We start from the raw sequence: 26,638 nt of genomic DNA on the forward strand, positions 1-26,638 counted from the left end.
GACTAGGGAGAAAGAAGCTTCTGGTGACACAGAGCCATGCTCTGGACAGGTCGGTTTTGTCAAGCGTCGTCATCGGGAAGGAGGTGCCCGGGCTGGAGTGTGGCAGCCGGCAGCGGGCGGGGCTGAGCACACAGGCTCCTGCCCAGCACGCTGCTCTCGATTCTGAGACCGGCCCCAGGCTGGACTCGCCAGTGGGACAGGGCAGTCACTGTGCAGTGCGGGTGAGGAAGCAGAGGTCATAGAGGCGACACCACGTCACCCAGCCGGTAGAGCTGCGGTCCCAGTACAGCAGCCGGGCCGGACGCCTCTCCGCCCGCCCTCGCCTGCGGGAGCACCTGCTTGCCTACATGTGGCGAGAGATGGGATGCGGCCAGGCGACGGGGCCTGGGTTGTGCTGCCCAGGGTCCCTGGGTGAAGCAGGAAGATGCTGGATTCCAGTTCTCAGCGGGAGAGCCATCGGTGGGTGCGCTGAGCCCAGCGCCATCCTACCTCCCCCCAGGTGCAAGCGGCCGCCACACCGAACCCAGCCCCCGATCCCAGGAAAGCCTGGGATGGGTGGGGCACCCCGGTCACCCCACAGCCTGGGAGGCACCCTCTGAATAGTGAGGAGGCCTGGGCCGCTCAGGATCACCTACGGGGGTCCTGCTTGCAAACACGGTTTCTTTCAAACCTGCAACCTCCCAGACACCGGCTGCTGGGGCTACGAAGCTATGAGTCCTTCCCCCAGCCCAGGCCCTGCCCAAGAAGACACACTGACGCATGCGCAGGTTGTCAGGGGGCCGCGCAGTGTGGCGGGGAGACGGAGCAGCCAGCACAGGGCGCCGCAGGGCGCAGGGTCCAGGAGCAGAGCCCACAGCTGGGGCCTGAGGCCCAGCGGCCTCCACACCCACCGGGCTGGACTGCAGCCCGGCAACAGGCCAACTCCAGGGCTCCCCCAGTCTACGCACGGCCTCCACGGGCTGCCTGGCCAGACGTCCCATCAAACGTTTCCTGAGTGCCACCAGGGCCCGCTGGTCCTAGAATGGGGACACGAGAGGCCAGCCCTGCTGGACACTCCCCACGCACTTGCTGAGAGTGAGCCGGGCCCCTTCTGCCCTCAGACTCCTGTGGCCAGGAGCCGTGCTGCAGGGGCGGGGCCACCTCTCCACATGCCACAGGACAGGCTCGAGTGCCCCTGAGGGGCGGGTGCAGGAGCAGAACTGCGGCACGGGGCCTGCCGCCCGCCGCCTCTCGGGCTCTGGGTTGGAGGAGGACTTTCTCTGTGGAGGGTTGAGTCAGGGGACCGACAGGGCGAGGGACAGTCCTTGCAGAGCAGAAGCCGTTTATTCCCCGCTGCAGCTCCTCCCACGACTCCCCAGCCCGTTCAAACCATGCAGGTGAAAACCGGACCTACCTCGCGAGGACAGGCCTGGGGGGCGGGGGAGCCCGGCGAGCGAGGAGGGGTGTGGCCTGGGGTGTGGCCCGCAGGGGGCGAGGCCTTGATGGGCGTGGCCAGGAGGGGCGCGGCAGAACGCACGCCTACGGAGGAAGAGCCCACTGGGAGTGGCAAACTCATTCTCTCCAACGAAGGGCCCGCAAGTGCGCTGAGCTTCTCACGTCACCAAAGCAGGGTGGGAGTGTTCAGCCGCTCAACAAGCTCGGGGCATCCAGGTCACAGGGACGGCAGCAGACAGCGCCAGCCGGGGCCTGGGCACGGGGAGCAGTCCCCGCAGGAACGCTCTCCAAGGACTCACCTGTCCGGAGCCCGGACGGCTCCCTGACTCAGCCCCCCACAGAGAAAGTCCTCGGCCCACCCAGAGCCCGAGAGGGGGCGGGCGGCAGGCCCCGTGCCCTGGTCCTGGAGCGGCAGGTGGCCTCAGGCCGGGCGGGGCCGCGGTTGTGCGCTCTGAGCGGCGCTGCACAGGACGGCGTCTGCAGGCTGACCACTGGGGAGGTGTCCACGAGCCGCCTTGCCTTCTCCCCGCTCCTAACACCAAGCACCCAACGTTTGGATTGGGAACGACACTGGGTCCCCACGTCGGCCACGCGGCCGCAAAAGCACTGCCATCGGGTTGATGTAAGCCTGATGCTCTAAGGAACCGTCAGGGGAGCGCGTCACTAGTAACTGTCAAGCTTCATGACCTGGAAAACTGGAGCATGCACCTGACGTCCGCGCAGAGCAGTCACAGCCACCTCCGCCCGGCAAGGCTGTGCCGCGTGGGGCGAACGGAAGGGACCCTTCGGGAGGCGCGTTAGGCGTGCAGGACGTTGAAGGTGAACCCACGACCCTCGTCCGCTCCTGTTTCTTCTAACACTGGACCCTCCACACACCTGGCCCTGCCCTCGGGTCCCAAACCCTGAGCAGCTTCCTTGACCTGCGTGGCTTTTTCCTTGGGCCGCCGGGCACCACGCAGCTGAGGCCTCGCATGACGTCATCTGGGCCTGGAAACTAATTCTGCTTCAAACTCATTGTTTGTGTGGACGTAAATAATCAGTAAACAATCTGTAACAGGAATGGAAAGGAGTTTTACTCAAGTCGAGCTGAGGACCACAGCCTGGGAGACAGATTCAAGAAGCACGTGAACTGCGTCCTCCGGACTGTAAGAGGGGGGAGGCCCGTAAAGGGGACCCCGCGGAATCGCATCAGGTTCGTCAAGTTAGGCCTGGAGCGGGCAGGAAGGAGGGGTGCTCGGGTCGGCTGGGGTTCGGAACGCAGTTACCGGGGGGACCTTGAGACCGTGAGGGTGCAGGTGGCGGCAACTAGCAAACGGTTTTGAGGACAGCTGGTGATGGCCCTGGGTCTCATACAGGTCAGAAAATTCAAGTTCTCGGGGCTTCCCTGGTGGCACAGTGGTTAAGTGCTCCCAATGCAGGGGGCCCAGGTTCGATCCCTGGTCAGGGAACTAGATCCCACATGCATGCCACAACTAAGAGTTCGCATGCCGCGACTAAGGAGCCTGCCTGCCGCAACTAAGACCTGGTGCAACCAAATAAATGAATAAATACATACATATTTTTTTAAAAAATGAAAGAAAGAAAATTCAAGTTCTCGAGACTTCCCCGGTGGTCCAGTGGTTGAGAATCCTCCTTCCAATGCAGGAGACTCAGGTAGCATCCCTGATTGGGGAACTAAGATCCCACATGCCGCAGGGCAACTAAGGCTGCACACTGCAACTACTGAGCCCACGCGCTCTAGAGCCTGTGCGCTACAACTAGACAGAAGCCCACGTGCCGCAACTACTGAGCCTGTGCGCCACAATGAAGATCCTGCGTGCCGCAACAAGACCCAACACAGCCAAATGAATAAGTAAATATTTTTTAGAAAAGAAAAAAAATTCAAGTTCTCAGTGAAGCAGGAACTGTCTGAAACCACATCCACAATGGCCCCCAGCTCCATCCTCGAAGCCTGAACCACAGTGACTCCATTTTGATTGTCAAATGCATCCTTTTCTTCAATGCTTAAAGCAGAAGCGCGTGTTTGAGAGGCCATCAGTTCAAGCCAAATCACGTATGAGCCAAAATGACCTCCCCACACCTCAACGTGTGACCATTTCGTCAGTCACACACACTCTAATTCTAGGAATTTTCTAGGAATGCCACTGCTGCGTAAACCACGGGGAAAATGTACTTTGCGGCGTTGGTGACTTTGTCAAGCCCCGAGGCCCCTCCTGAGTCAGTCACCAGTGGCAAATCCTCCCCAGTATTTGAGTCAGAATTCCACGTTTGTCTTGGCCTGAATGTGTTAACCACCAAGAGCAGAGGGACTGCTCTGTAAGGAATGGACAACTTCATCTTCTCCTTCTGCAACAGCCGTACCTGAGGATCTCATGTTCCTGTTATGGCATTAAAGTGACTTTTTAAACTAGGCATGTAATTAGGTTACAGTTTCTGAGAATTTCACCACAGACAGTAAAGGAGGCATTCAAGGGTATTTGTTATAAAGGGAGTGTGAGTCCTAAGGGCTGCAAAGCCCGGTCGCCCCACCATCACCACGCCCCCAGGCTCCCGCCCGCCCCTGGCCACCCGTGGGCAGTACCCCACCCCCCAACCGGGACACAAGCCTCCAACCCCAGGCTCCCTGGACTGCATGCAGGCCTCGGCTGCAGAGGCCTCCCCTTGGGCATCTTTCCCACACCGCAGGGGCCGCCTGAGACCCGCGTGAGGCGCACAGGAAGAAAAGGTCCTCCAGGAACCATGGTGAAGGGTATCAGACCGCAGGGCCATAGGCTGGCTCATCACAGGTGTCCCCCCTGCAGGCGGGTGCGGTGGGCCCAGGGCGGCCGCAGCGAGCGGCCCCACACGGGGAAGGAAACGTCGTAGGAGGAAGAGCCCAGGCGGGCTGCCAGCCGCCCGGCAGACGCCTAGCTACCACGGTCCCCTCCCTCCAACCTGGAAGAAGCAACGTGGAACTGTGTCTGCAGGAGGCTGGCCGTCCAGGGGAGTCAAAGGGACAGGATTTCTTTGACCAAAATGAGTGGCCAGTGCACGGGCGTCTGAGAAGGGGGATCTGACCTGCGCACTGATCTTTTCTAACCAAGGGACCCCCTTAAACATCTGCCAGGAAAGAAGGTGCCCTCGGTGAGTCTGAGGCCCATCCGCACCCACACATGTCCGCACTGGCGCGCACCAGGCCAGCCCCCCGGATGGCGCGGCTGGTCAGTTTCTCATTTAAAAACACAGATAATGTTTAAAAAAAACGGCGGCCAGAGACAGGCAGGGCAAGTCCCTGTGGCGCTCAGCTTCCACCGTCGGAGACTCGGGAACGCAGGCCGGCTAGGTGACGGCACGGTCCCTCGACTCCAAGTAAGACATGCGAGTCCGCCAAGAACGCGTCAGCAGGGCGGCAAGCATCCCGGGTGAGGAGGCGCGCGTGCTCTGTGTCGAGAGTGCGAACGCCACCAGGACGCACGCAGCTTCCTCTGTGGCACTGAAATAAGACCGAGACAGAAAATTGGAAAAGGGGAATTTATTTATTAAAGAAAAGTCGTCTGCGAGTTCTTCTACTTAAGTTAGTACCCTTGACGTTAACACTTTGGATTGAAACATGCCATCTTTCAAATAACAAGTGGACTCTACAAGCAGCGCCTACAGGTCAATTCAAGTAGCGTTTCAAGAGCCCAGAGGGACACTGGAGGGAGGTGACCCCTTCCCGGGGTGGCGACCTTGTCTGTAAACACTGTCAGAGGCTAGAGGCACGGCCGAGCGCGCTGCCGCCACAGAGGTTTTTCAGCAGGAAGATCCAAGCACGAGTGTGGCCTGGGCGCCCAACACCCAGGGTGGCCCTCCGGCCCGCCCTTCTCCGCTCCCCAGCCCAGGGCACCCCGGGGTCTGCCCGCTCTTCCCAGCCCTCGGCTGGGAAGTAAGAGGCCGCCCTCCTGGGCCCGGCGGCTGGAGCACGCGGCCTACGTGCGGTTCAGGGTCTGGAAGATGCGGGAGATCTGCAGCATGACTGGGCCCGTCTCGGGGTCGTTCATCCACTGGGTGCTGTTCAGCGGGCTCTCGAGCATGTCTTCAAATGCTGCGGGGACACGACGGGGCTGCCTGAGGGACCGCACCCCACAGACCCGGACATGGGGCTGCCGGAACTAAAGGGGACGTCCTCTATAGCCAGGGGCCCAGAAACCCCTTCTAGCCGCCATCCGACAGTGTCTGGTCTGCTGGTCGAGGGAGCTGACTGCTGGCAGGCCGGGGCGGCGTGCCCGCGCGCTCACGGGCACAGTGACTCTGGAAAGCGGTTTGGCACCAGCTACCGGGAATCTTAAAATAGTGACAGCCTGTGACTCAGTAACTCCACTTCCAGTCCTACCCTGACAAAACAGTCAGATGCAGAAAAGACTTACGTAAGGATACTGTTGCCGATTTAATAATACCTGATTGGAAAAATCAGAATGTTCACTGTTAAGGAATGACTTAAAAAAAAAAAACAACCAGCACATTGAAAATGAGCAGTTCTTTGTAATGAAAACTTTGAATTTCTAAGCACTTCCATAAAATGTCCGCCCACAAACAGAGGTGCCCCCAGCAGACAGCTCTGCAGCCCAGACACTCGCCGGCCGGCTTGACGGAGACTCACCAGCGACCGCAGGGTGGGCGGTCGCCCTCACGTCTGGGAAGCACGGCTCTATGCCAGACCTTGTCACGTCGGCCCACGTCGAACCATGTCAGTGAAAGTGGTCCCAAGTTTGTGGGCTTCACGGGAAGCATCTATTCAAGGTGCTCACAGCTGCTCAGGGCCACAGGGCCTCACCGCAGGGCTCAGCATGAAAGTCTGATTTCATTACGTTTATGACCTGACGCCCACCCACCCCCACCAAGCCCTCCTGATTAAAATCCTCTGCAAACCAGTTAAAAATATCAGAAAGAGAATCCAGAAAGATGACGTGACATCTGAGAGAACGAAATATAGCAGGTTTAGCAAAAATAATTCCAGAAGGAGGAGAGAGCTGCACAAAACAAAACGATGAAAAAGGCATTAAGTATGAAAATCCAGAGATGAAGATGTATCTGAGGAAGGACTTTCTTCTGCACGTCTCGTGCATTAAAAATGAAAAGGATGCTCCTAACGTATAAAGAGCCGTTAACAAAGCCCTAAGGTCAACAGGCAGCTGAAACAGGACGGATGGACGGTGCAGAGGGGACAGGTGAACGAACACCAACGGCCGGAGGAAAAACAAAGGAACAGGCGGAGCCTCTGGGTCCCTGTGCGAGGGGTGGGGGTGAGCGCGGGCACCTCAGCCGGACACAGGCCCCGTCAGCTGTCAAGACGTCACCAAGAGCTTAACCGTCTGTATTCTTTGACCGGGTCATCTGACTTAGAGCTACCTGTCCTTAGGGAATGGGAGCTGCACCCAAAGAGTAGGTGGAGTAGGTTCAAAAGCAACAAAACGAGAAACAATCTAAATGACCAGAAACAGGGGAACAGTATTTGTTCAATAACGTGGCAGATCTATAGAATGAAACACCTGCACCGCTAAAATCTCATTTTTAAAAGAGTAAAAAGTGCACCAAGAGAAAAGGCATCAAACGGGATGAGAAAATAAGCACGATAAAGGTGCCCCGCAGCGTGGCTGCATCTGCCCCAGACCCCGCGGGACCCCCAGAAGGAAACCCGCCGATGAGGGAGGGGTGACTTCCACTTCTTCACGCTTTTCTGCGCTTCTCCAAATGTTCTATAATGACTACTGTACTTCATCTAAAGAGATAAAGGTCATTAAAAATCCTACCGGAAATGTCTTGAGAGAAGCGTGCAGCTGCAGGGGTGCCCACAGGCCGGTGACCTCACAGGCAGGTCTTTCTCTCCAGGCCGGGACTTGGCGACTGCAGGAGGCCTGGGGCCTGAGGGGGAGGACCCAGGGCCAGTGTGTGTCCTGTCCAGGTCACCAACTCAGAGCCTGCAGACTGGGTGGCACTCACCCCGTGTGGTTTGTTTTAGAAATGGGAGAAACACTCAATTTAGCAGATGTAAAACTACACGGTCATCTCAATAGACACGGAGAAAGCATCCGGTGAAACTGACCACCTCTCCATGATTAAGAACGCTTAGCATCTAAACTGGAGGGAAAGGGGAACTTCCTTAATCTGAACAATTATATCTTCAGAAATTAAAAAAAAAAGCCTACAGAAATCACACACTCAGTGGTCAGGTACTAAAAGAATCACTTTAGAAAAGGCTTTGGGCAGACCCCAGGCAGCATGTGTGAATCTCCCGAGGTGGCCGAGGAGCCGGAGGGCGGGAAGATATGCTCTCGGTGTGCAAAGGACTGCCGCGCGCCTGGTACCAAGAACGAGAATAAACTCACGATAAGACACATCACTGAAGTACAGAATTTGGGTACAAAGAGAAAAATTCCCTACTTTATGCCACACACACCTCCAGGTAGATCACAGACTTCAATAAGGAACTTTAAAACTACTAGAAAAAGATAAAGGTGAAGGTCTTCCTAACCTTGGGATCAGAGGGCTTTCTTTAAAGATTGACGTCATCAATGAAACCGACACGTCCAGCTGCATTAAAATACAGGACATCCGTTCATCAAAGTGATAAAGAAACCAGAAACCGATGAATGATCTTTGAGATCTAAACGTCTGTTAAAGGATCAGTGCGTGGCAGGCGTGAAGAAGGTTCTGAGCGATAAGAAGACGGCCCAACAGGGAAAGCAGCCGCACGTCAGGCAGAAGGCCTCTCCCAGCGGAGGCCCTAGAAGAGGCTGGAACTTCTGGAAGGAGCTGCGCCTTGGAGACCAGGGACATAGCCAAGCACGCAGAAGCCCCTGTGCCTCCTGGGCGGCTGCTCTGGGAGGGCCGGCGGCAGGGGCTGAGCTGCTGTGGACGGGGACGGGGGTGGGGGTGGGGAGGGGTGGGGGGGGGTGGGGGTGGGTGCCCTTTCTGGACAGCAGGCTCAAGACACACACACGCCTGGGCTCCGCCAGCCTGGCCCGGGGCACAAGGCCTGCAGAAACCGTCCTGCAACGGGAGCGGCCACGGGAGCACGCAGAGCAGCCCGCAGGCCAGGAAGTCACGCGGGCACCGCCGGGCAGCAGCGCAGCGCAGCCAGCCATGGTACTGATGTCACCCACGCAATGAAGTACTTTACGGCCCTGCGGAAGGTCGGTCCCAGCAGCTGGCCCAGAACACAAGAGGCGGCAACTGAATGGTCTGAGCACACAGACACCCGCGGCAACGCGGCCGAGGAAGCAGAGGAGTGGCAAACGCTCGCATGGTCACCGCAGCAGGGGGCGGGGGGCGCCCCAGGGACCCTACGCTAAAGTTGAGTGGCAGGAACACGGTTATTAGTTTTATTATTACTCTTCAAAATTACAAAAATTAGGTACACTTCTGAATGTGTATTATATCTCACAGTCAAAACAAATGCCAAAGAAACCCTTACAAAGAGTAAGAGCTACAATCAACCAGCAGCCCCTCACACACGGCCCTATAACCTGCTGGGCGCTGGCTACACTCTCCCAGACTAGATAATCCACTTTAACTGGTTTTTCACACCTTGAATGGAGTCACCGCACAAGAGGCTGTCACACCACGAGCACGACCTGATTTCCGGGCCCTACGGTGACTCAGGCTGCAGCCGCCCCGGGACCCTGCAGGGGCAGCTGCTGGGGCGTGGTGGCTGTGGTATCATCCGGCAACATCTGTGTGGCAGGCAGGTCCCGCCCTTGCACAAGTAGAAAGAAGGCACACACCTAGTAAGATTTTAGGGTTGGTCAGGCCCAGCTGCACCACGGGGTTATCCAGGATGGCTTGAAACAGAGGGCTGTCGGGGTCGATGCCCTTGTCCAGCTCCTCAGGAGAGGGCCTGCGGTCTCCCAGCAGCCACTCGCACTGCGAACACAAGAGCAACAGCTGTTAGCGCCCTCCGGACCCCATCAACCCAAACACTGCAGCCAGGGCTCCTGGTCAGCTCCCAGGGCTGCCCTGACCAGCAGGGGCCTTGACAGAAAAGCCAGCCCAGCTCAGACTCAGCTGCTACACACGCCAGGACGGGCCGCACACAGGAAACACCAGCCTGGCTTTGCTGGCAGATCCTGGCACCGCAGCAACGTAACGGCTGCAGCTTCTCCAGGCCCTGAACCGGGCGCCAGCTTCACCCGCCCGAGCGCTGGGAGAAGAGGTTAAGACACACACTGCACACCTGGGCTCTGTCGCGGGAAGCGGCCCCGGGCGTGAGCGAGCGCCTCTCGGCTCATCAGTGAGTGAGGAACGGCTACAGCACAGGCCCACCTCGCCTCCCTGGTTCCTGTGGGCCAGGCTGGCTCTATTCCCGCAAGTGCACCAAGCTGTCGCCCCCAGCCCCTCCCCAGGCAGCTCTCCATCGGCCGCGGGCCGTGTGCACAGGGTGTCACATAGTCACCCACAGGACATGTACGTTTTTCTGAAAGGCAAAGCCCAGAATTTTCTCAATATTTAAAAACTTGCATACTGTTTGAACCATCTACCCATTGTTTCACTTCAGAAGCAAAGTAACGGACTGCACGGGAAGGTGACCCAACACACAGCGCTCAGGACACACGTGGCGTCCCCGGGGCGCGGCCTGGTACTCACGGCGGCGTTCTGCTGGTTGTTGTTCACTCTGAGGGCGTCTATCACTTCCTTTTCATCGAATCCCATCTCCATCAGGGAAACGACGGCCTAGAGGAGAAGCCACAGGCCTCAGTGCCGTGCTCACGGGGGCCCCGGCAGCAAGGCTGTGGGGCTGAGCCGCGTCTCACGAGCAGCACCTTGGCAGGGGATGTCTTAAAGCAACGCCGTGGGGTTTTCTCTCTCAAAACGCTGTTTCCCTACAGCTCTACTGAAACACTTCTTGGTTTTCTGAACGACAGAGGGACGGAGCCGGGAGGTGGAAGGCGCGCCTGCTCTTGGCCAGAGGCTCGCCTTCCCACCCCAGCTCCTTCTAGGGGTGTCCCCGTGACTGTCTGGGTAGACCTGTCCTCACAACCTCACCAGCCTATTCCAGAGGGCTCGTCATCCAGGACGAGCGTGGCAGAGAAAGGTCACGTCAGCAGTTCCCATTTGAGCGGAGACAAGAATGTCAGTGATTTGTGACACACTTTATCTTTAAAAAAAAAATGAAACTAAAATTAATTCTGAACGTGTTTAACAAAATTTAAGCTGCAAGTTCAACACATGCTGCTTTTTGGAGGGAACACCTTTCGGACAGAAGTCACATAACGACACATTTCTTCACTTTATCCTTGACTTTTACTCTACAACCTTTGAAAGGCTCAACTCTGCCCAAAAAGGTACAGGCTCCATCCAAGTTTCAAAGGATTCTCTTAATTCCCGGAAGGTCGGACCGTGCCCTTTAAGGGCCTGACGTCATCTGCCCCCAGCTGTCGCACGGATGTCGGCTGGCCTCACGCCGCCGGCCCCTCGGGCCGCCATGCGGATGCTGGCGCGGCCCCGGCACTCTCTGGCCTCGTGGACACCACCGTGCACTGTGCAGTCAGTCTGGACTGTTTCAAAGCGAGCCCAACAGAAGCAGCAGCAGCTGCGGGCGGATCAGGAAGGGCGTTCAGCTGGAGCGAACGGCGTGCAGTGAGCTCTTCACAGTCAGCACTTTCTGCTTAGGATCCACTTCCTCTGCCTTCCGGGGCCACTTCCTGTCTCCAGGGCCCCGTGAGCAATCGCTGGGCGCAGAGCCCACCAGGCGGTAGTATTTTGATATCAAGGTCACATAAAATCGCCCGGAACCTACTCTGAAACCCAAGGATAGGACGGCCTTTGCCACTGGTTTCAATAAAAACCATCCTCTCTCCAGACTCCTGCCTCAGCCCAGGAAATGATGCCCCAGGACATCTGGGGGTGATTCCAGATGCTCCGCCCGTCTTCCCAGCACTGGGAGAGGGAACCTGCGCCCACAGGCCCTGCACGGTCACTGTCCTGCCTACAGCTGGGGGGTGCTGGGGGTGGGTGTTAGGAGCAGGGGGTGCAAGGCAGCAAAACGTCTGTTTGGGTCTCAAGTCCAAGCCCTGCTGTCCGATCCAGCCTCCCCAGGATCTAAACCAACGTCTGGATCCTTACCGGCCCCTCCCCGACTGGTACAGGACCAAAGGCCCTACAGCCCCTCAAGCCTCGACACCCTTTTGGGAAATGAGCATGTTAAGACGGTCAAGCACGACACCCGGAGGAGGAAAGGCCTTTAAGTCGGTGACCAAGACCGTGAACTACCCGGCAGCAGCCCTGACGAGGCCCACGCAGGACCTCCACGGGAGAAAGCGTGGAGCCCGACAGCACAAGGACCTACCCACGAAGAGGCTGCCCTTCCCGATCAGGGGCCCAAGTGCCAGACCTGGGCTGGGTTCCCCAAAAGACTAAGCCCACGAGATACACTTCCTTCAGGACCGGGAAACTCGGGACTAAAGTAACACAGGTACTTCTGAACACAGAGCAGAACTCAAAAAGGGAAAATCCCGAAGAACCAGGAAAAAGGAACAACAAACTAGCCTCCCAGAGGGTGTGCCCTGGGGGGATGGCGAGCACAGGCCTCATCAGGGCCGGGCTGGGGCCTAACATCACACACAGGACACCGACCTTGGGTCCATGCAAGGCAGGGGGCTGGAGCTTCAAATCAGGACCCTGAGCAGGGTCTGCATTCCCAGAGAGAGGGGCAGGGGAAGACCCACACCCCAGCGCCGTGGGTCACGCTCCGCATGGCCCAGGAGCCCTGCCGGATGGTTAGCACGAAAGCTGGCCCCTGGCTCGGGGTCCCGCTCAACCCCGCAGAAGCAACCTCTGAATCAACCACACAGGGCACCCCATGGCCCGGCCACTGGGGAGTCCCACGGAAACACAAGCCCACAGGTGAGCCCACGATGAGGCATCGCACCCTGAGAAAACCAGGCCACGGGCAGAGTCAGGAGGACACGAAGAACCGGAGCCCTAACGCCTGGAGCAGACAGAGCTGTGATCCGAAACCAGAACAGCCTCGGAGTACGAGAAACAGCCAGGAAGGTTCCATCAAAGTTGGACCTAATGACGGGAGAGACGGCGACAAAGAACGGGGCGGCGCGAAAGCCTCAAACGCGGGGCGACGGCGAAGCGGAGGCCGCACAGAGGCGCCACGGGCAGCTGGCCAAGGACAGCCAGAGGCACCGGGACCCCGGGCCCCTGAACCCCACAGACGCCGGGTTACCTGGTGGCCGGCAGCCTGACCAGCCTCCCCGCTCACAAGACGGTCCCCGAGGTGGGCGGGTGACCCTCCAGTCTCTGGGCAGCACCCCCGACCAAGCCCTCGGCTCGAGGACACTTAAAATACGGACAGGACCCGATCGCGAGTTTTTCAGAAGATGCCAGGTGTGTGGACTAACTGTTCGGAGGAAAACACAGCCACCTGGATGCCAGTGAGGAAAACTTCAAGCTGAACCCGGGGACTCAAGGGGCCCCAGGCCTGTCTGCAGACTCCTCCCCCCGCCTCGCTTCCTACACGGCCGGCGGCTCAGCCTGCGGTTGCCAACGTGGCGGCAGCTTCCTCTGCACGACGCGGCCTCGCGAGCCCGACCAGCACCTCTACCTGCCCGACCCAGGCCCGTCAACACGTACCCGGGCGTCTGCGCGGAACTCCCTTTTCCTCCGGATCTTCTTGAAGATCTCTGTCAGCTCGTCTCTGTCCTCCTCACCCTCCGCGCTGGTCCCGGCGGCAGCGGCGGGGGCGGCCTCGGCGCCCGCCTCTCCCTGCAAGGCCGGGCCTGGAAGTGGCGTGTCTATGGTGGGGTCTTCCGCGTGCTCGATTAGCCACTCCATGGCCTGGGGCACCGACATGCTGCAAGGTAAGACGGGCTCTGTGCAGCACCCCCAGGCCAGGGAACCAGGGCCTTTGTTTCCCCAAGAAAAGCCTCTTGGACTTCATGGCTTCCCTACCACGAGCTGCCGACCCCTGTGCTGAGAATCTGGCATGTCTGGAGCCCTGGCCCTGCCCCAGACTGCCCTGAGGCCCCGGCCAGAACACGGAAACCCACGGGCAAAGTAAAGGAAACCAAACCCGGGAGGTACACCCAAGAGTTTGGGTCCAAAGCAAAGAAGAACACAGCCCACTGACCATCCGTCAGTTACAGATGATTTATTTCAGATCTGAACATAAACGAAGGGCAAGTAACTAGAACAGGAAACGACAGGGGACTGTTGAGGACACCGCCACATAAACTTCAGGAGTCGACCACGGCCCTGCTGCGAGCAGGCTTCGACTTGAGTTCCCATAAAACAACAGCCCAGTGAAATGCACAGAACCGTCATCATACGTCACGTTCCCAGTACGTGAGTCGATTTCCAACTGCCCTGAAACACCTGGAGATGCCCAGTCACGTTACTTCCGGGACATGCATTTCAGGTCCTCTTTAAACACTCACACGCATTGGAAACAATTCAAAGGGTTTGGGTCCCACGGGGGACCCCACAAGACCAAGCCTGCCGCGTGTGGCGAGGGAGCACGTACTGGTTCAGCCGCAGGGCCTTCACGGCTCTGCTCTCGGGAAAGCCCATCTCTGTGAGCTGCCGCAGGGCCGCCTCGTCCACACGGCCGTCCTCGTCCTCGTCCAGCATGGCTGCGGGCAAGACACGGCACTGTGAGGGCCTCAGGCAGCGCCCGGCCGCGCGAGGGGTGCTCGCCCGAGCCCCTTGGGGGGCCACCGCAGTGTCTGAGCACCAGGCGTTTGCAGCAAGTCTCTCACAGCTCAGAAAAGCTGCGAGGGGACCATCGGCTGTCACCTGCGTCAACACGGGACGGCGGGGAGAGCGGTTCACCAAGCCTCCACCCACTGGCCCTTTCCAGGTGCAGGGAACGGCCCAGGGTGAGCGTCCACCCTGGGGCTCGCTCCTACCGTTTGCCTTCTTAAATAATTCCACCGCGTCCGGGTTCAGCGCCAGCAACTTCTGTGCCACCTCGATGAGAGACACCAAGATCTTCCGGAGCTCCGTCTGGAACTGCAGAGAGAGGAAAAGATGCCCAACACAGCTACTTGGATCTGAGATGACGTGCCCTGTCCTAAAATTCCAGATCTGTGAGTCACACGATGTCCAGATAACTGAGGAGAACAGGAACGAAGTGTCTCAGGAGGGCGGGAAGGAGAGGGTCTGGCTGGCACAGAGTGACACGGCCTCCCGCCGGTGACACAGACGCACCAACACCTGGTGATGTCACTCAGCCCTCCAGCCCACGAGGAAGGCGTCTGGCCCACTGGTCACTAAGTGAGCTGAGAGCCCTCCTTTGGCTTCACTGAAGAAAAGTGACTGATTCCACGGGCTCCACAGACGCAGGTCTCTAATTTTCACCTGCAGCCGATTCATCTTCTCAAAAAGCGGGGCTGCTGGGACTGTCATTAGAACCCCCCCCGCCAGCTCCCTCCCCCAACCCCCATAAGTGTCGGCCATCGTGAGAGACACACACACACACAGGCTGGGAAGAGACAGGTGTGCCCGGGTTCCAATGCCCTGATCAACGAGGAACTCTCTGGAAGAGACCCCGGAGAGGGGTGTTCCTGAAGCGAACCAGCGTGAGGCAGAGATGCCCGACTGGCCCTTGGTCCCGGGGGCGGCCGCCCCGCTCCTGCCCGGCCCTCCCTCCGGAGCACTGGAAACACCCAGCCTTGCTAACACAGAACTTTCCGACCCAAGATAAACAAGAGTCAGATTTCCCTCTGGAAGCTTTTTACCAAACTCAGGACAAAACTAACGTTTTTCCCATAGTATCTATCCTTCCAGTCCTGCCTTTCAACGTCTTTTCAAACTTTTTATTTTGAATTAACTTGTTTACAAGAAGCTCCAAAACAGTGCACAGAGCTCCTGTGTCCCCTTCCCCAGCTCCCCAGGGCCTTCCGGGAACTCCCGCAGCCCCACGCGGCGGGTGGCCACAGGCCCTGCGGGCACTCACGTCTCTCGCGCTGGTCTGCACCACGGCCCGGTCCATGTCGCGGGAGGGCAGGGTGGCGGTGGCTCGGAGGATAGCATCTCTATCCGGGGCTCTCTGCGCTTGTTTTTTCTAACACAGAAAAGTAATCGGAAAGTGGGAAATGAGTAAAGAGCAGCAAAAGGCCAGACCACGTCTGCCGAGCACAGAGCTCTCGCCAGGGGAAGCACGAGCGTCTTTGGGGGTCCCTGGGAGCTGGAGCCACACACCCCCTGGCGAGAAGGGAGGCTTCTGGAGAGTTCTGCGCACGGCCTCAGGGACACACAGGGGACACAGTCGCGGCCCGCTGGCGCTGGAGCGTGGCCGTGCGCGACACAGGGAAGACAGACAGTGTCTCCTGTGGCCACAGCATGCCCATCACATGGGAGTGGCGGCCGGGCGGGTGGCTGCAGAGGACCACGCGGGCCGGCCGGAAACACGCCCTCACCTCTGCTCCTCCGGGAAGCCCCGCACGCGACGGCGGAAACAAGAAGAACAAAGGAAATACAACTGGGAGAGACAGCACCGAATGCTCAGAGGACGGCAAACAGCTGGAAGGACAGCTGGAAGGATGAGGCCGAGTGCCGGGAGGGGGCGGGGCGGGGAGGGGAGCGAGCCGCTGGAGCCGAGGAGCAGGGCCGCTGTCCTGGTCCCACGCCCTTGGCTCCCGGGACGCTGGGCACGAGGGGCGGCCACGACCCGCCAGGCACAGAGCAGCCTCCCAGGGCCGCTGACGGGGACGTGAGGAAAGCCTGCGATGTGAACGACAGAGACCGAAACAGAAGCCGGAAAAGTAAGAGAGGGTGAAGGAAGGAGAGGAGCTTGAAGAGAGAGAGCCCTGTAACACGGCCCTCGGAGGGCCAGGAGCACAACAGGACGCCGCGACAGGTAACCTGAGAACAGGCGTCTAGCTGGGAAATTTAAACATCTCTCAGAAAGCAGGTCCGACAGCCAACAGGAGGTCCAGAAAGAGAAAAGACAAAACGCGGGGGGGGGAATCGACCAAAACAATCCAGAAAACTTCCAGAAACTCCAGCTTCCATGTGCCAGGCACAGCGAATGGGGAAAGACGTGCATCAAAGCGAGCCGTGAAATTCCAGATGGAATCAGGGAGGAGGAAACAGACCATGCAGAGGAAGGAAGAGTAGAGCTGACCGGCTCCCACCCGCCAGCCAGACACCCTGGAGACGGGGCCAAGACCTCCATCGCGCACGCGGCTGGCGCTCGCTCAGCAGCCACCGAACGCTGGACGCAGGGCCTCCAGACCTCCTGCCCGTCCTTGAGGCTGGAGGGGGTCTGGTCCCAGCGAACCAAGAATAAGTCAAGAGCAAGATGCTCAGCCCCACGGCAGGCACGAGGCGGAGACGACGCTCAGCCCCATGGCAGGCAGAGGCGGAGACGGCTGCAAGACACCCCACGGCCCTGCCCCTGGCAATCACGGTTGCACGACCCTGGGCCTGTGGCGGGTGGATTTCACTCTGGGGTTAGGTCACATCACACAGCACAGCGACCTGAAGGACGTGACCCTCGGTGGGCCTGACCTAATCAGGCGAGCCCTGAATCAGGACGGGGCTAACTCTGGCCATCAAGTTTCAAAGCAAGAGGGATCCAACGTGTGAGACCGCCCGCGGCTGGCTCTGAAGACGCCCTCCAGGAGCCGAGGGTGGCGCCAGCTCACAGCCAGCAGGAAAACAGGGCCCCAGCCCTCCAAACCACAGGAACTGGATTCCGCCAAACCCCTGAAAGAGCTGGAAGCAGAGCCTCCACAGAGCCTCCAGAGAGGGAAGCAGACCTGACAGCAACTCCCAAGCTCAGGGCCCAGCTGAGCCCCCCCGCCGTGGACCCAGTGAGCAGTGCAGCACCCGGGGCTGCTCCGAGCTGGCAGGCCTGCGGTCAGGGAACACGCAGACACGGGGGATGCAGGAGGACCCGCACAGAGGGAGGCAGGCCAGCCCGGGCTGCACAACTGATGCGGGTGGACGGACGGAAGGATCTGAGGGGCATCTTCCAGGAAGTGGGAGCGGCAGATGGCCTCACACTTGTGACCCTGTTTTCAGAGGGGTTTATCAATTTTGGTGCAGAATCTGAAATACCAGTGATAAGCCTACAGAGAACAAACAAAACAAGGAAGCAATTCCTGACTCCAGGAAAAACAAAATTCTACGTAAAGAAAGGACAGCTAACCTTAGCAAACTGCTCACTGCAGAAGGCAACACTTACATAATAGTAACAACAACGGGGACTCTGAATCTTTGACCAACGTTATGATCTGACACTCGTGGCAAGAGCTAGGGGGGAGGCTGGGGGAGGGGCTACCCAGACCACCAAGAAGCAGCCAATAGCGTCTAAAGTTGAGAATCCAAGAAATAACAATAAGACGTGTTGTTTAGAAATCAGAAAGAGAATCACAGTGGAAAGAATTACAAGTGGTTGCCTTTCGAGTGCGTGACTCAGGACGGATAGGAGGCTACTGACTTTTATTAGAATATCTGTAGTATTATTTGACGTTCTAAATACACGTGCTACTTTGACTTTAAAAATTAATAAATCACAAAAATGGACATTAACATTTTACAATATTACATTTTACAAACACGCACAGAAAAAAAGGTGAGGGCCACAGCCCTGCAAGTTACCCAGAGCCGTGGGGGTGATGGGAACCCGCTGTTCACGGTCACCAAGGTTCACATTGTTGCCAACGACCAAAATGGTAACCCGAGAACCGGATCCACCCAGCAGTTCTGGGAAACAGGGCTGACTCAGGGGCAGGCCCCGACGGAGTGGGCAGCCGTGCCCGCAGCCTGCCATGCCGAGGCAGGTGTGGCTGCAGATAAGAAGGGCCTCCTCCCGGCCGCCTGTCCCAAAGGAGACCCAAAATAGCTCGTTCCGCCACCAGGCCCGGGGCCCGGCCCAGAGTCTGGCCTGCTTTCTCTGGGGTGAATGCTCCCGGGCGTTCTGAAGCGTAAGTAAGAAACTCTAGCCCTGGAGCCAAGGAAAGATGGGCGTTCACGTGGCTGCCCCCCAGCATGGCACTGCTCTGTCCCGGGCATCTGGCCTCAGAGCAGAAAGAGGCCTGTTGACAGAGTAAATCTTCCACGTACAGATGAGCCTCCCAAACCAGGCTTTCTGAGGAGCGAGCTTCCGGGGCGGCCACTACACAGGTGACGAGCGGCACAGTCTCCCCAGGGCGCCTGCGTCAGAGGGAAGACTCAGCCATGTGGCAACTCCAAGGACTGACTCCGCGACGGCCGCTGCTCCCAGAGCCTTTGCTGCCGCCCCTGCACCTGCATTCCTTGCTTTGTGGGTGGTCTTTAGCGACTTCCTAACTTTCTGCTGTCAGGACTTGCTTGAGGAGAGGAGGGACGGGAGCTCAAGATTAAACCCGACCCCGAGAACGTGCCGCGATCTCCTCTCTGCAGCCCCCAAAGCAGAGCCGGTCATCAGACCAGCCACCAGGAAAGGCGTCGGTCAACTGGCCAACCGGCCACAACAGAAAACCCCGTGACCGTGCCTCCTGTGACCACGGGACCGGCAGGGTCCACAGACAACCAGCGTACAGATGTTTCTGTTCACGTCTTCAGTGTGGGAGACCTCCCCTCACAGCGACATCCGCTTCCCAGCTCTGACACTCACCTTCTCTTCTGCGGAGACGTCAGCCATCTTGGGCAGCGGGGCTGGAGCACGCTTCTTGATCAGCAGTAAGACATCTGGGGAAAAAGTGCGCCGTGCTGGTTATTATCTCACATCCACAAAAGCGGCATAAAGGGTGCCAGGTGACCCAAGGACCGAAAAGCAGGGGTCCCCTCTGGGCCCCTCCTCCACGGAGCGTCCACACAAGCCGCAGCCTCCCTTCGGCTCCCACGTCCGCCGGCCCTGCTCACCTCCAGGCTCAGGCCTGGCAAGAACCTGGCTGAGGGTCACCAGAGGGGCCCGGCATTCTCGTTTTAAGGGCTTTTCTGTTTTGAAAGTCTGTGAGGTCGGAGCATCTGGTCTCACCCTCAGAGCTAAGCACCTGGGGTGTGGTGAGGCCACAGTCCACAATGTGGTCAGCGCCCAGCTGGCTCTGGGCTTGCCAACCAGACGCTAGGGAGGTCTGCAAACGATATTCCAGTATTTCCAGAACAGATTACTTAAGGGAATCCCACAATGAAAATCGTGCTTGCCTCCACACACAAACCTCTGAGTGAATAAATGGATGTGTGTACGTTAGAGCATCTTCCTAGATGTCTGAAACGACCGCCACAGCTGTACTTTCCAGCCCCCAAAATAAAGCCTGCAGCAGCTCTGGGGACCTTGGTTTTGCTTGGAAACAGAATTAATAACAAAGTTCAATTTGGTTTCTCAGACGCGCGCTGCTCGTGCAGCCTCAGGGTCTGCTGTTTTCTTCCAGGGCGCTCACTTGTCTCCATAAAGAAAATGAAGCCGTGTCACCGACGCGTCTCCCTGCTCAGCCCCACTCGGGACGTCCTCGCTGCGGGTGCCACGCCCTTGCCCACTGCCGGCCTGCGAGGCGCCCTTACCTTCGTCCTGGACGTTCTCCTCCAGGAGGGTCTTGGTGTCACTCAGCACCCTCTCCGAAGCGGCGTGGATTAATTTGTGGTGGGTCACACTCTTGGGGTCTTCTAAGCTCCCATGAGCGCACTGGAAGAAAAAAACACAGACACTGTTTCAAGACAGCAGGTCAATTAATCACGACAGTAATAACACAGGACCTGACACCCGAAGCCGCACCAGGAATTTACCGGTTTTCTTACTAGAAATTAAAGCAGAGGTGACACCAGAGAATCCCTGGCAACGGTGGAAGCCAAAGGAAACGCCACGGCACCTGGTCCCCGAGGCCAGCACTCGGCCCCCGACCCGCCAAGTGCTCGCCAACAGGCTCACAGCTCTGACGCAGAATGCCCTGCCGGCCATTAGTGGCTTCCCGAATTGCTTCCTTAGTCTAGAAATATCTGGAGAGTGATTTAAAAGTGAAGATAGCAGCGCCGCCGTTTCCCAAGAACCTAAAGATTTAAGCATGATTTGTGCACTTGTTTCCCTCCTTCCAAGGTAAAGGAGAGAGAGCCGAGAGAGACACACAGCAGAGAGAGGAGGCCGGTCCCCGGGGGCAAGAATAGGGGCCTGGACACTTAGACACCCACAAAACCCCGAGGAGACGCGACTAGCCTCGGCGCGGCCCCCAGCTCACCAAGCGACGGCCACAGAGACCCTAAGCAAGCTACAGATGTGGCTGGCGGGGCCCCCTGGGAGCCCAAAGGGGCTCACCTGGCACGTGGCTGTGTCCCACTGGTCAGCGGCCCACAAACCCCAGAACACACACTGAGGGGGCGATGCTGACGCCCATGCTGGAGGGAGGCTGCTGCGACGCTGGGGACACGCCCACCCCAGGGCCCCGGTGCCAGGGTCCTCACAGCCCTCCTCAGCTAAGCGGGGCCGCCTTAGCACCTCTCTCTGTCACCAAAGGTACCCTGCACACGTCACTGCTCACCCAGAGAGGAGCTAAGCCTGTATTTCACCTCTCAACAATGGCGTTTTAAGAGCAACTGGAGTTTTCAGCAATCTAACACTGAAAACAGGAAAAGCGGATCGTAAGGGCTGAGGGCAGTCACAGACGCACACAAAACTGGGGCTGGGGGGGGGTTGGGGACAAAAGTGGAATCCAGCCAATAGTAGGACACACTCTGACCATTTATGACAGAGAACACCCCCCGCCCTGGAATCTCACAATGGCTCTGCTCCCAGAAGTACTGGGTGTGCTGCTTCTAATTCTAAAATTTGCAGGCTGGCTGATCTGCCAAGTTCATAATACAGTCTATGAAACACAATTTTCCAAAATAATCCTCATGCTGGTTCCTGAAAAAAACTGTGCTCTGCAGCGCGTCAACAGGCGCCAGGAACAGAGCACAAGCATGAGTCATCCATACGACGCGTGATGACTTCATTCTTTGTTCTCATCAGAAGCAATGGAGCGAGCGGGGCTGTGACAGCAGAAGAGCCCCAGCAGAGCCCATCGCTGGGGGGGGGGAGGCTCTGACACCCACCCAGTGAAGCGCTTCCTCCCCAGAAGAGCAGAGACTAGTTTCTCTTACCCTTGATGTCACGTGTCATTTGAAGATACACCTTCATGTGATCTAAGAAACGTTAACAGCCGTACTAGCAGGTTACGTACTGGCCATTTCATGCGGGTTTGCCACACAGAAAACACCTACCACATCGCAGATGTAACTCTCTTAAAATCATGAACCTCCTGTTACACAAGATGCTTCACTTTGCCCCTTTCTCCAGGCTTGGGCTAGAGACCGCCATGGCGGCCCCAATCTACATGATACCAGGAAGGGGAGGCCACAATGGCAATCCATTTCTCTAAGAGTTATGATAATAAGCCTTCAATAACAAGGCAACTTTATTAATTAAAAATATGTACATAATAAAAAAGTATAAAGAATAATAAAACTCCCAGGAGTACTGTGGGGGAGAAACGCACAGTGCCCTCTCAAGGTAGAGGGGAAGGGGGAAGGAAAAAAGAAGGCAGCAGGGGAAACCGGGAAGCGGGGGCGGAAGCGAAGCAGCGACACCACTCAGGGGCTGGTTTCCAGGGTGACATTCAAGTCCACAACTTGAGAACTCTCTTTCCTAGCTGAAGCCTGCTGATTGGCTCACGGGGCAGCGAACGCTGCCCGCAGAATGGGATGGGCACGGAGGTGGGAGTACTTTCTGACAGCTCAGCTCTGAGTCCCATAATTTATGTCGGCTCTTTGGTTGTGAAACTCCCCTGCTGCTCGGGTCTCTGTACCTGGAGAGATTGCACAGGGGATAAAATTTCAGGTCAAAGAAGGATAATGCCAGAAATCATCCCAAATGATACATCCCAACAGCAACGGGAATAACCAGTATCGGGAACATAATAATTAGCACCACGTGGAGACTGGCTGTCTCATTAACCCTGAGTGTGCTCCTGAAACCCCTCGGCAAGTGTCCGTGAATCAGAGTTCTCCCTTCGTGCCCCTCCATAAATCAACGTCAGGACAGTTACGCCAATCCTTTACCATCAGTGAGTTTAACTCGGCGCCACACCGATTTACCCACTCGCTTCTCCTGGCCTGACTCGGCAAGTGACACGCCACAGCCACGCACTTCTGGACTGACGATCTACTTCCGTTTACAGGCATGCCTCGTTTTATCGTGCCTTGCTTTACGTCGCTTCACAGATACTGTGTTTTCTACAAACTAAAGGTTTGTGGCAACCTTGTGTTGAACAAGTCTACTGGTGCCATTTTTCCCAAGGCATTATTTTTTAGTTAAGGTATGTGCATTGCTTTTTTAGACATAATGCTATTGCACACATAATGGTCTATAGTGTAAACATAACTTTTATATGCACTGGGAAATCAAAAAATCCGTGCAATTCGCTTTATCGTGCGAGTCGCTTTGTTGTGGTGGTCTGGAGCTGAACCCGCAGTACCTCAGCAGTGTGCTGGTATTAATCCACACGTTTGTTATGGGCCCACCAAGAGTCTGGCCCTGGGTGTGTGAATACAAATCCAGCCCTCAAGGAGCTTCCGTCCTGAGTGGGTGAGACGCAGCGTCTCAGGGAGGTTTTTAAAAAATGTACTGGACAAGCAACGAGCCTGGCTCTAAGCACCTGCGTGCTCGTGGGGCTCCCAGCCTTGCAGCTCACTGCTGTCGCGGTGGTTTTCTAGACGGTGCAATCACCTGACTGGCTCAGAAGTCAAAGAAGAAAGCAGCCAAGTGTGCGAGCCTGGATCCCCCTCCCCCCTGATGTGAGACTGAGACCGTTATTCACGTCCAGCGTGTTCCAGAAGGGGACTGCCAACCAGAACGCTCCCTGGCCTGTCGTCTGACAGTTACAGAACACCTCCACAGAACCATACTCCCAAGAGGGACCCAACAGTATTTTATAGGCAGTCACTAGAGCAGTAACTGTACGTTTATTCTTGGAGACCACACTAATAGATACATCACTTCTCGCATGGAATGTACACTAAGAGGCTGTGGCCTCTTTGTCCTAAATTCCGACATGGAGACACTAGACGGTGCAAAGGATCGAGTTTCCTTAGGCAGCCAGTTAGATAGATGTCTTGGCCTGCCATACGGAGTCGAGAAGCTTACAGACGCGAAGCCAAGAACTAGTTCCAAAAACTAGCAACCTAAGGAACTGGACAAGGAATACCTCGTGGGAACAAACTTTAGAAAGTGGCCCTCTCGGCGAGAAGCCCCTTCTCCCGGACCTACCCACGCAATCGCTGTAAAGGCCGCCGGGAAGCAGGGGCGCAGGGACGAGTCCCGCGGCCTCACTGTTTTAAGTGATTCCAGCTACGGGGCACCAGTGGCCAGGGCCAGGCCCCGGCCCCCATGCCAGCCCCGGGAAGCAGCTCCAAGCAGCCGGCTCCGCAGGTCAGGAGAAGGCGCCTCTCCCGTGGGTCCCTACTTCCTCGGGCACTAATTCCCAGCTCCGGGAACCGCACCGCGGCAGCAAGCGCGGATGCTGGAAACGCTAGAGGCCTCGCTCCGGCGGCGACTTCGCCTCTCCCAGCCTGCGCTCCCGACGCGCCCCGCCGCCCGGGCTGTCGTCGGAGTTAAACCAGAGGAGAGAGGGTAAAACGTCCAGCCTGGGACCCGGCTCGCGGAGGCGCGTGCAGAGGGTGTCGGGGGCGGCCGGGAAAAGGGGCGGAGGGAGGGGGAGGCCTGGAGCCGCGGTCGGCCTTACGTGCTTAAGGCAGCGCTCCTTGAGCTTCTCCACCGAGGTGTCCTCAGTCGCCTCCTCCAGCCACTCGGCGCCGTCGGACGCGCAGACGTGCAGCCGCAGAACCTTGCCCGCGAAGATCTTCTCCTCCTGCACGAACATCGCGCCGCCGTCGCCGCCGCCGGGGCCTGCGCCCGCCGCCCGGACCCTGAAGGTCACCGGGGCGGGCCGGGGGCGGGGCCAGGCCGCCCGCGCGCTCCCTCGCTGGCCGCCGCCGCCGCCCCGCCCCGGCTCCCGTCGGCCGGCCGCCCGCCACTCGCCGCGACCCGAACCGTCGCTGCGCCCCGCCGCCTAGCCGCCGGGGGCGCGCTGTCGCCGCCGCGCAGGAAGTGCGTCACAGGGTGCGTCCGGAGCACGCCGGGAAGTGTGGTTTTCCGGCGGCCGCTTCGGCGTCGCCGCCGCGCAGGAAGTGCGTCACGGGACTTGCCCGGAGCGTGCCGGGAGGTGTAGTTCTCGGGCCGCTTCCTTCGTCCCGCACCTGCGTGCGATTTGCGGTGCAGGCCGGCAGCCACGCGGGAGCCGGGAGCTTGCGAGTCCGTTTTGAGATGGGATCTTAGTGTAAAATACACCCGGATCTTGAACAGTTGGGAGGAAAAGAACATGAAAAATACCTCAACAATGTTTATCTATTGGCTACATGTGGAAATAATAGGATGTATAGGGTTAAATAAAGTATATTGAAATCGATTTCACCTGTTTCTTTTCCCTTTTTAAAGCTCTGGCTACCAGAAGATTTTAGATTGTCTATGGCTGCTGTTGTGTTTCTTTTGGACTGTATTGCCCTAAAGCAGAGTCTCTCTTGAGAGTGGCCCCCAGACCAGCAGCACCTGGGAGCTTGTTAGAAATGCGGGGTCTCCCGTCCCACCCCATTCCCGCTATCAGGGACTCCAGGGTGCTGCCCAGCGCTCAGGCTGCAGAACTGCAGAGGCACACTCAGACGGGCTCGCGAGCACCCACATGGAAGGAAGCTGACCTGTGCACTCAGTACACTCATTTCTGTGGGGTGACAAATATGAACGCTGCAGTTTGGGCCAGACCTAGACCAGGTGACTGACCTGCACTCTCCCATCTCACTCATGCAAGAACGTTTGCTGAGCAGAGATGGATACAGCACAGTTCCTGTTCTCGGAGGCTGGTGGTCCCAGCATCTCACGCCTTCAGCATTTTAGACACACCTCATTTCCCCTATGACCATTGCGACCCCGTCCAAATTCCTTCTGTCCAGTTTAGCCTCCAAGAGCCAGACCCTCTGCTGCTCACCGAAAACATAGTCATGATTAAGGCTAGAGACCAGGATATAGCCTGGGAATGGGCATTCTCACGCAGCAGATACAAGTGCTGGCTGTGGTGCCGACACGGTCTCAAAAGACAGGAGACCATGGGGGCAAGCAGGGCCTGGTGGGGTAGCACCAGGGGAGCTTATGGGACACAATGGCGTGTGAGGGCTGAGGAGGAGGAGAGGAGAATAATAGGTTGGGCAGAGCCCGCGGAGCGTTTTGGAACGGAAGGGAATGGGCTGAGGGGAGGAGACGGGAGGACGGGGAGGATGGGGCGGGGGGCAAGTGGAGCCGGGTCAGCAGAAGCTCTGCGGAAGCATCTGGCCTTGGTCGTGGGGCTGTGGGGAGCTGCAGTGTGGATGGTGGTGACCGAGCGAGGTGGGGTCGGAGGAGGACAGGAGGGGGCCTGGAGGCAGGAGGCAGTCAGGAAGCTCCCATGTGCTTGCAGAGGAGGGATGCGGCGTGGGGGTGGGGTCTGAACGGCGCAGGGAAGACAGTGGCAGGAGGACGCGAGGTGAGCCTTGACGGGGCGGGGGCAGCTGTAAACAAGAACAGGGTGAAGAACGACAGGAATGCTTCCAGCTTGGGTGACAGGGTGCAGCCGTGCCACCTCCTGGAGGAGGGGGCGCCGCTGAGAAGGGGGTCGAGCGCAGCCTTGCACCTGCTGACCTGGGTGCGCAGGGGGACTTCCAGGTGGAGGTGGCCAGGGGCAGCTGAGTGTGCAGGGCTGGAGTCAAGGGCAGCTGTCAGCTCGAGGGCAGTGACTGAGACTGTGGTCCCCCCCGCCCCGCCTCCACTTTACACAGAGTAGCCTGCGGAGAAAACTGAGGGATAGGACAACTTAAAGCTCTGGTTGTGGCCCCATGGAGTCCAAAGCGGGGATTTCCAGGAGAAAATGAAAGCCTGTGGGAGAACTGACGATGCCACCCATGGACTCAGAGAGACTGTCTTGGGGGCCAGGTATAGCTCCGACTGCTGGAGCGATGGGGGCTCCTCGACAGTGGGGTGTCCCAGCTCTTGTTGGCATCAGTGGCCTCTTTTGTTCCAAAGTCATCTTTTTGCGTGTGTGGGATGAAGGCCTGGGGAGCCCGCTTCTTTTCACTATGTCAGTAATAAACAGCCCGGATCCATCAGCAGCTCACGGGGACTTTATCAGCCGAATCGGCCGGGATTTGCGTGCCCAGCACCCTTCATCTGATGAGTCTCCACCGACTTACCGATTCCTGA

General features: G+C 58.0%; 1 protein-coding gene across 2 annotated transcripts; it reads right to left on the bottom strand.

The window, feature by feature from the left end:
* Window positions 1–4,930: 4,930 nt before the first annotated feature.
* On the bottom strand, window positions 4,931–24,432 carry UBAC1 (UBA domain containing 1). Of its 2 annotated transcripts, none has more exons than XM_004284990.3 (10): window positions 24,099–24,429; window positions 19,891–20,011; window positions 19,004–19,077; window positions 15,356–15,463; window positions 14,307–14,409; window positions 13,922–14,030; window positions 13,033–13,252; window positions 10,036–10,122; window positions 9,177–9,315; window positions 4,931–5,497 (listed from the first exon to the last, which is right to left on the bottom strand). In XM_004284990.3, the coding sequence occupies exons 1-10, from the start codon at window positions 24,234–24,236 to the stop codon at window positions 5,382–5,384; spliced, it is 1,215 nt and encodes a 404-aa protein (XP_004285038.1). In that variant the 5' UTR covers window positions 24,237–24,429; the 3' UTR covers window positions 4,931–5,381. The 2 variants fall into 2 exon arrangements, with proteins under 2 accessions (XP_004285038.1, XP_049567677.1); XM_049711720.1 differs by lacking the exon at window positions 4,931–5,497 and adding an exon at window positions 5,515–5,849 and having other exon boundaries at window positions 24,099–24,432.
* Window positions 24,433–26,638: the final 2,206 nt, after the last annotated feature.

Source organism: Orcinus orca, chromosome 6 (assembly GCF_937001465.1).
Source record: "Orcinus orca chromosome 6, mOrcOrc1.1, whole genome shotgun sequence".
Lineage (NCBI taxonomy): Eukaryota > Metazoa > Chordata > Mammalia > Artiodactyla > Delphinidae > Orcinus > Orcinus orca.

Excerpts from the sequence above, each read along its gene's own strand:
- UBAC1 (XM_004284990.3), bottom strand. The coding sequence starts at position 24,236 with ATGTTCGTGCAGGAGGAGAAGATCTTCGCGGGCAAGGTTCTGCGGCTG. Across the intron at positions 15,464-19,003 it reads ACGTCTCCGCAGAAGAGAAG|AAAAAACAAGCGCAGAGAGC; the intron begins GTGAGTGTCAGA and ends TTTCTGTGTTAG. Across the intron at positions 10,123-13,032 it reads AGTTCCGCGCAGACGCCCGG|GCCGTCGTTTCCCTGATGGA; the intron begins GTACGTGTTGAC and ends CTTCTCCTCTAG.